Raw genomic sequence first — 9994 nt, 5'->3', positions numbered from 1 at the left:
CATGCAAGCCATATGGGCAACTCCTAAACAATATATGCATTATACTTTACGGTGTTTCACGTATACCACACATACCTGATTCCATTTCAAGAGAATATTTGTAAGTTAAGATGCAGGAACGATGACTCAACTCTTGACACTTGATTTCTAGGCCAGCACTAGTTTACTACAATGGGCTATAATAAACTCGTGCAAGTTAACAACTGAACGTTATACATTTTTCGCCCACATGACTCAGAAACTTAAGTAGATCACTTGATGTAAAGCCGAGACTGTTAAAAAAGTCTAGTATTAAATACACTATTTTGTTATAGTGTTGTAACTTCTTGGGATTAAATTTCAATACCAGTAGGAATGGAAGAAACATCAATGGACTATTCGCTTTTAAAGATAGGTAGAGGAGAAAATAAAAGCGACCCAGTGAGGCCTGTGAGAGATAATAACAGAATTTCAATGCAAAAATCAACATTATATATAGTGGTAATCTGTTTATCAGTTATCATAGTTGGAAGTGAAATATTTATTTATCTGATGTCAAGCAGAAATAACAACTGTAACGTTGTAATCCCTGAAGGATACTCAGTCTTGGCAAGAAAAAGCTCTTCCCGCCACATTTCGTCTGGCAACACATTGCCTCAAACGACAGCGGAATCAACAACACTTGTTACAAAATTAACGACTAATCAAACAAGACAGGAATGGACGAAAGCTGAAGGGGTCACCACCGTCGCTACAAAACAGACGACTGAGAATTTAGGTTTGTATGCATTTTGTACAACTGACAAAGTAACGCTTAAATGTAATATTTGCGCACGTGAATAAATCATACAATAGAAAAAAGAAAGGAATAGTGATTCCAGAACGATCACCTGAGTTTTACAACTGTCACATATACAAATATGCATGCTGACCACTCTCAGCCTGGTCTTTAACAAAGCAAATAGTGTAGACAGCCTAAGTAAAAACATTCAATGAAGAATCATTTTTGATACATTGTTTTGGCAACACAATATACAGCAAATAAGTCACGGTCAGGGAGACAATACTTAGGACATAAACAGGTATGGTAGAGGGACATTCAAGAAAACTGTGTGTAATTATTCAAAAATCGAAATATTAACCTTTACCCTGCTAAATTTCTAAAATGGGCTGGTCTGTCACTCAGATGGACATTACTATTTATTATTCAAAGAGGTGTTCACTGAAAATTTACTGACTGAATAGCGAACAGTGCATACCATGATCAGCCTTGCGCGGACGTGCAGGCTGACCTTGGTCTGCACTGGTCGCAAAGGCAGAATCACTTGCCGCCTGCAAGTTAAAGGTTAAGACAAGAACAAGTTCACAGTGTGCACTTTGAACATACTTTTATAGAAAAAATATACCCGCTTTTGTTCACACAATCGATCTTTTGGTTCCTTCAATCAGAATTGTTAATACGTCTCATTTATTTGTATGTGCATTGTATATAACTGAAGCATGTGATGTGTGTGCAAGTCCAAAAACTAATCATTAAATCTTATCCTTTTTATATTGCTTTGACAGGACAATCATATTGTTAAATTTTGTTTTTTGAAGATGTGTTGGAAAATAAAAACACACACAAAAATGTCTTCTTTATATATAATATGGAAATTAGCCACTTAACCGTCGTTAATCTGATTTTGTTCAGCTGATGTATTTCAAAGACAGTTGCTAACATGATAATTCACTTATTGTATACACTGATCCTTAATACATGTTAGATTTTCAATGGAAGAATTTTTAAAACTTGATTTTCCTATCCTTTCTGCCATGCTAAGATCGCGATATTTTAGCAAAGAATTTTATTAATTAAGTAAATGCGTACTTTGCATAAGGAATGGTATGAATATAAGGCATTGACAAGTACTGTAAAGAAACTGATGTAATTTCTTTTCAGTAAAAAGAAAACACACTCTCCTAGCTAATCTTTTTTTTTTTTAAGTATAAAAATAAATAAACACGTACTTTTTCTGTGGAAGAACGAGACAAAACAAAGAAAAATCTAGGTTAATTAATAAGCACGTCACTATAGAAAAACATGTTGTTTTTCTCACGAAGTGCACATAAAGTACCCCTAAAACAATTAGTCAGGTCCTATAAGTGTTATATTGCGGTAAATTGATTGACATAGGGTGTAGTCGATTAAAAAGCTCCCCTTACGAAATGGTCAAAAAGCTGCGAATATGCCGTGAACATGCCGCGAACATACCTATTCGCAGGAAGTATTCGCGGGATATTCGCTGCTACCCGCGATCATGCCGCGATTGATTTGATACTAGCTCGCGGGATATTCGCAGGAAGACCAATGATCGCGGCATGTTCGCGAGAAGAACTTATAAGATTATAACCTTTTGGTAAACTGAAGGGCTTTGATAAGAGCAAGTAACTGTAGATCAATTAATTTGTAACATTATCTGTAAGGTCACAGTATAAGTTTAATAAGTTAATTACAACCAGATATTTTTGACATGTTTTAGAGGGAAATCTGTATGCATTTCAGACCTTTTTCATTTATAAGTGAATGGTTATTCTTAAAGGATGGTAGGAATATATTCTTATTTGTAGTAAGTCAGAAACTTTATGTTTAATATCTATACTCATATATCTGAATAAACATGAGGACTTTTGAAAATGAATCAAATGCTTAAACTTTTGCAGAGCTGAAACAGATTATATAAAAATAAATATAAAACTAATAATGACAATTTCTAAGTTTGATAACATGTAAAACTATAACAGATTTGTAGTCATTTATATAACTTATAAGCAACTGTGAAGCAAAAACATTGGAATGAAATGAATACGTCATGCACTGAAACACTAGTTGTTAATGAATAAACACAATTAACATTTAAATTCAAGTTTATTTCATTCAAGTTCAAAATGCACCAAAAAAGATATGAAAAAGTTCAGACATTGACAATTTGAACCTGTTACAGCCTCGGTGCTCAAGTTTATTTAATAAATTTATATCCCTGATTCCTATTAATTTATTTGTGTTTGCACTTTTTCTGTGCACAATTTCTGGCCAGGTTTTGCTTAGTAGTCATGGTTTTCACTAGTTTCGCGGGATGTTCGCAGTAACTAGTTCGCGGGATGTTCGCAACAACTAGTTCGCGAGATGATCGCAGCACTTGTTCGCGGGAAGCTCAAAGCTACTTGTTCGCGTGAAGTCGCGGCAACTTGTTCGCGGCAAAACTAAATTGCATGTGAAAAGTGAACATCAAACGAACATCCCGCGAACATTATATAAATTATATCAAAAGTGTTCGCGGCATGTTCGCCGGATATTCGCGGCATGATCGCAACAAGTGTTCGCGGCAAACTAATATTTCCGTAAGGGTCAGTCAGAGCTTATGTTGTATTGTTATATGTCTTGCCGACTTAAAATTAAACTTATCTTATCTTAACTTGAGTGATTGATTTTACTTATATGACCAACCTGTATAAATATGGAGACAAATTGTGGTGTATTGCCGGGAAGCAGGCACGCACAGTAACCACGTGGTGGCTCAGAAGCCGGCAAATGCTAAGGTCTTCCTGAGAATGAAGGAAGAAGAAGGCAGAGAATTGTAAAATGTTAAAAGGCTAATTTGTACTAGCTGAAATTTCGTTACCTCTGTCAATTAGAAGTTAGACTATTGGTGACGGAAAATAAGCAAAATTGAAACTAAACAGTGTGTCAAGTTATGTATCCAGCGGCTTTCATGAGCGCTACGCTACACTGTTGATTTGGTGCCGTACAACCAAGGATCATACAAACACGGACACATTGTCCCAAATACTACAATACAAGGACTACTGAGATTACCAATAATATGATAACTGTATAACGGATCAAACATAATTATTTTGATACACACATTACAACGGCTACTCGGAACACCGGAACAAAGAGTATGCATTTGTCAGCTATTGCTAACCTGGTTCATATGGCCACGTTGAGAAAATACATTAGAATGCTGAAGCTTAGGATTGTATAGGAGATAGTTGTTTTGTTTAGTTTTGTTTTATTTCTGTTTAAATCATTTTTTCTTTCTAAATGTTTTTTCAACATAGACTAGTTAGAGGTCATTTAATTCATATCTTTTTTTTTTCTTGCGGAATTTTAGTTTTTTATGCTGCTACATTTATGTGGGGGTAGGGGAATATAGCGTTGCTCCTGTCTGTACGACAGTACGTTCTTGTGTGTAAAATACCTTTGATCTTTCTAATATTGTGAAATGAAATAGCATTCTAGAATTTTGCTCAGTGATAGTTAGACTATCCACAACCACCTTTAACATAAACATATAAACATTCTGTGGCTCCTGTTCGTAAAAAGACATAAACTTTCAAAATACATGCATCTTAATTAGATCAGGTAAAAAGGTAAAGTGAGGGAAAATTCAGGAAAGTGGTAGATCATTTTATTTTTGACATTATTAACTTGACAAATTCTGTAAGCTTAACAAGATCAGTTATATCATGGCTTGTAAAAAGCTTTTCACAATTAAACGTGTTGGGTCTTCTCAGGTTTAACGGAATATATTTTTTTGCGATCAGCCTTGAATAATTCACACCCATATAGATAGTGAAATTGTACATATATATATTTCAGGTTGTCCTGATAACTGGTTGACATACGGACAATCATGTTACTACTTCAGTAATCAGTCAGTCACGTGGTTAGATGCGATGGTAAGTGATATAATTATGCAGTAGTAAAATCGAAAAACCAAACAATATGGAAAAAGTTAGAAGATTGCATATGTTTAGCATATTTTTGCGAAATACCTAATGAAAAGCAAAATTAATTTTGTATATTCTGATGAAACCTATGCAACAGACCTTTCGTAGATGAACTAGATTGTATAGTAAGCAACCAGGTTCTCGTCCAGTCGTACAAATAATGACCCACCACCTGAATTTTTAAACAAAAATAACCAGTAATGTTAATATACGAAAGTGTACGAATCGCCGTAATGTTACAGAGGTTTACTTTGATTATAATAATATTAACGAAAACCTGTTTCTTAAAGGTCCAATACTAAGGAAAGTGAACATTTTAATTTCTTTTAAAAAGCACAGAAACTATTTCATTTTATTGGAAAATGAAAGTTGGTATGTAGAAATTCGAAATAAATCGCAGTATATGTACAATTATTTTTCTATGAAGTATGAAGAAAGTTAAAAAGACCTGGGGGGTCATTCTGTCGATTCATTGAAATTTCAACATAATACACATACATTTCTTTGAGTTCCAAAGACCTTCTGTAAATTTTGACCTGCCAATCTTCATTATTTAGTGTCTTGCAGAAGTCTATGCACTGGCTATGAAAAAAATTGCCAACTCACTTTCCCTTAGTAATGGACCTTTAAGGTATTAGATCCATAATAGTGTTCCTTCTTTTGAAGAGTATTCAATTCCTACAATAAACCTACCTTGACTTTAATTTTTCAGGGAGCATAGGTTCAAGTCCCACTGGACTACAAATGTTTTTCCTTATATTCCATTTTTTGTAGTAATTTTTTACTTTTTTCAAGACTTATTATTGATTTGGTGTACAATGTGAAAATTTTTCATTTGATAAGTGATTTCTAGCTGTTCAAAGTGTATTTACCTCTGAAATAGAAGGGGCAGAGTTAGACATCTTTAAAAATACTGAGTTACATGCGGTAAAAGTTCTCTATTTTGCTTTTACTCTTTAGATTGCATATTATGGAAGAAATGTAGATAGGTTTTACTTCTGCCCAAAGGTTATTTTTGAATGAAGTGAGCAAAATTTAAAAAAAATTTTTATTTTTCCAGTGTTGGAATTTGAATTCTGTCTCTTTAAATTCTTTTACTTTAACAGTTTTATTTTGTGTTTTGGTAATTGATTACCAATAGTTTGACGTTTCTTTATCAACATTAATGGTATAATGAATGCTCTACAAACGTTTTGGACAGTGGCCATCATTTTGAAATTTGTCTCTACATGAGCTTGAGGAAATATCATAAATTATACAAAATTTATATAAAAAACAAAACGTAACGGTAAAAGTTGTTTAAAATTGCAACACAGTCCGAAATAAGGTCAACTTTAAGAATATAGCAAGCGAATGCCATTTTAAACATTACTATTAGGGGTCTAATACCTTAATAACAATAATGATAAGTTTGAAAGAGAGAAAACAAATTTTGTTGTCATTGTTCTTAGCAACCCGCCGCTTAGCTCAGTTGGGTGAGCGCAGATCTACGGATCGCGGGGTCGTGAGTTCGATCCCCGGGCGGACCGTATGCTCTCCCTGACGATTTGATGACAATGTGTCTGAAATCATTCGTCCTCCACCTCTGATTCATGTGGGGAAGTTGGCAGTTACTTACGGAGAACAGATTTGTACTGGTACGGAATCCAGGAATACTGGTAAACCAAACTGCCCGCCGTTATATGACTGCAATACTGTTGGAAAACGACATTAAACCCAAAACAAACAGACATTGTTCGTTAGTTTTTAAACCACGTCTATATCAATGTACAGAAAACGGACCATATTTGATTTCTACATAAATTTAATGGGTGTTAACAAAGATTATTTGAACACGTTTGTTTCAGGCACGCTGTCAAACACTGGGCGGCTATCTCGCCGAGATAAACACTGCTTCAGAAAACCAGTTTCTGAGAACACATGCCAAACAAATCAATAGCAAAGGTAAGCAATGTCATTCCTATTTGATTTCACCAGTTGTCTTTTCATCAACCAACGAAATAAATTATTGCAAAAATAGTCAGGAACGCCTCTCATAATATTAGATGAGACTATATAGTGAACGAATATAGTTAAGCATCTCCAACTTAAGTTTTATCTTGAGAAACGAATTAATATCGAAAATATTGTTGCTTGTTTGAAGGACAAGTTAGATGTATACCATTCAAAATGGAATGAATTCCATAGTGATGAAGAACAACAGAGAATTTTTGATTGAGCAGAGCAGCCTTTTTTCTTTTTATACCTAATTTCCTTTCCCTTCCTAAAACCTTCCTTTTTTTTTTTAGCATTAAAACCTTTTTTCTCTTCAAACATGTACGGTTCTTTTCCCTTTTTTAAGGACACTCCATCATTTCATCATTCATCTATCATTTTCCATCCTTCTTTAGAATTTGAATAAAATATTTCAGAGATAAATGTTATATACAATATATATATTTTTTTAACTTTTTTGAAATATAATTCTGGACAAAAATATATGTTGAAACATGTAATGTTGAAATTCTATGAGTATTGTATCCAAATAATGAACATGCTGCAATGTATTGAAATGAAATAAACATTGGAAAAAAAAATATTGAATGAAACTTTATGTATCGCAGTCTAACCTGTTGAATGTTTACATGAGATATATTTATTTAGTTTATAGTGTGAAAAGTACAGAATTAAATAAGAAAGGGTCATTATTCCATAAAAATATTGATTCAAATGTCTTCTACACAAATGACTTACACTTCATACGTGATTATTTTTAGAATGCTTTCCATCTACGTTAATTAAATATGAAGGTTTGCAAACCACGACGTATGAGGGCCATGTATGCCAGCGATGGGATTCGCAGAAACCACATAGCCACAGCCGAAATAACATCAGAAAGTTCCCGGAAACGAGGCTAGCTGATGCTGCTAACTACTGCCGCGATCCTGATGAGGAAGGGATCCCTTGGTGCTATACTACTGATCCTGATATAAGATGGCAGTATTGTGACATCTATAAATGCCCCGGGGGTGAGTCTTTTCCTAATACAGAAACAACCCAACAGCAATTTTGAAGAGCTTGGTTGCTTTCTTTGCTTCTAAACATTTTAGTTTGGCCAAATATTATTGACGTACACAGATTGAAGGGACAAAACTGACAAATATAAAAATTCCTCTGAAACGACTGTGTCAGAAGTCTTTGCTTTCTTGTCCAATAAGTTCAAGTGAGATCTGAATGTATTATATACACCATGCGAGAGGCTACAGACAGATTTAAGGGTCTGTAACCAAACAAATATCGAAATTCCTCTCAAAACGGATATACCTAGAAAATTACAATGACATTTTCAATTGTTTCTTTCATTTTTCATAATTTCAAGTGTTTTCTTAATATTGAAACAAATCAACAGCAATCTTAGAAAGCATTTTCTGTCAGCAAACACATTCTTGCGCATATTTGAAAGATATCCTTCAAACATTTTGAATTCATTCTATACACCATACATTGCAGACACTATAGACAAGCAAAACGTTATTAAGTACGAACAGATTTAAAGTACCATCGACGACAAATACCAAAATTCCTCTTAAACGACTAACACTATGCCATTCTTAGTTTTTTTCCTTTCAAGCCCCATTATGTGAAGTGAGAACCGAATACATTATTTACAGCGTACAAGAAGGGTTGCTGATGCTTTAGTCAATCCGAATATAATTGAAGTACAAATAGATTAAAGACTGATATGAGCCAATTCATGGGAAAACCAACGTAGTGGGTTTGCGACCAGCATGGATCCAGACCAGCCTGCGCATCCGCGCAGTCTGGCCAGGATCCATGCTGGTCGCTTTCAAAGCCTATTTGAATTGGAGAAACTGTTAGCGAACAGCATGGATCCTGACCAGACTGCGCGGATGCGCAGGCTGGTCTGGATCCATGCTGGTCGCAAACCCACTATGTTGGTTTTCTCATGGCACGGCTCATATTGTTTTTTCACTCCAATTGCAAGTAAGAGTGTAATGCAGATTAAGTCTTTGCTATAAATACACGTGTATGTTTTGAAATTGCAGGAAACTGGTGGATTGGAATGGTGATCCTTGAAAGGAAGTGGAAATGGATGTCTACACAAACAGAACTGGATAAAGGTTACACTAACTGGGGAGATAATGAGCCTTCCAAAGGGAATTGTGGCTCCTTTATGGGAGCTTTGGACTTTGCATGGAATGGGGAAAATTGTAATTTTCCAGCAATGTACCTTTGTGAAAAATGACATAGTTCAAAGAATAATTGAATGCTGTATATAAAACGTTCACCTTTCTTTTGCATTTTAGGTACACAGGACATGTACAGTATAACTTTTCATGTGTAGGATAGGTAGGTAGGACAAAGACCATTTAAATGCTCTCTTTGTAAAAACATAATAAACTTAACATTGGCTGCATTAATACATTGCATTCAGAGTTTTTATGTCTTTGATGTCAAACAACTGCTGAAAAATGAGAGGTTGAGGGGAAGGGGTCGTCCTATGACCGAAATATGTTAAGAAATTTATAAATAAAAACTCATAAATGTATTGAGAGACCTCTCTGGTCGGATGGTTCAGGTAGCTAACTTCGAATCATATACGCATAACTGCTGTGGATATGTCGAGAAGGCAATTCGGTTAAGTCCGTGAAAGGTTGGATGACGTCCTAAAAGAAGGTTTAGTCAACTGATAAAGTATTTCTGTATTTTCTTGTCCTTTTGGACAGCAAAGTTTGTTTGTGTCTGTTCGTGAAAGGTAGTAAATGTGTATCACCCCTTATATCCCCTAGAACAGGCTTTATCAGAGATATATTGAACAGATATATGAAATAGACTACTTGATCCCTAGGGACCAAGGCGTTTAACAACACAGAGTCAAATAGGAGGAGATTTTACGGCCGCTGTATGACACTTAAAATCTAACAATAATAAACAATTGTTATTTTGCTTAGATGCATTCTTTGCTTCCAAAGGATCGTCTTATAGACTTTGGAAGCCTTTAGCCCGAGTGGTTAAGGCCACCGACTATAAATCACTCACTCACCTGTCACCACGTTAGGGTTTGGAACCATGCTTGAGACGTCTTTCATGCAAGTGAGCAGTCCAGCTGACTTCCGGAAGGTCGGTGGTTCTACCCAAGTGTACGCTTGTGCTTGAAATTATGCCTAGAGAGGCACTCGCGGGGTCTTCCTTTACAATTAAAATGTGTCGGTGTTACGTTATTTCGTTATACACAAAA

General features: G+C 35.1%; 1 protein-coding gene across 1 annotated transcript; it reads left to right on the top strand.

Moving 5' to 3' along the window:
• The first annotated feature begins 247 nt into the window (after positions 1-247).
• Positions 248-9183, top strand: LOC123528964 (asialoglycoprotein receptor 1-like). The gene is made up of 5 exons (XM_045309080.2): positions 248-757; positions 4625-4704; positions 6603-6699; positions 7512-7763; positions 8802-9183. The coding sequence occupies exons 1-5, from the start codon at positions 355-357 to the stop codon at positions 8999-9001; spliced, it is 1032 nt and encodes a 343-aa protein (XP_045165015.2). The 5' UTR covers positions 248-354; the 3' UTR covers positions 9002-9183.
• The last annotated feature ends 811 nt before the right edge of the window (positions 9184-9994 follow it).

The sequence above is a fragment of the Mercenaria mercenaria genome, chromosome 13 (assembly GCF_021730395.1).
Source record: "Mercenaria mercenaria strain notata chromosome 13, MADL_Memer_1, whole genome shotgun sequence".
Classification (NCBI taxonomy): Eukaryota; Metazoa; Mollusca; class Bivalvia; order Venerida; family Veneridae; genus Mercenaria; species Mercenaria mercenaria.
Note: the sequence above shows the minus strand (reverse complement) of the source record. Positions and strands in the feature narration are given on the sequence as shown.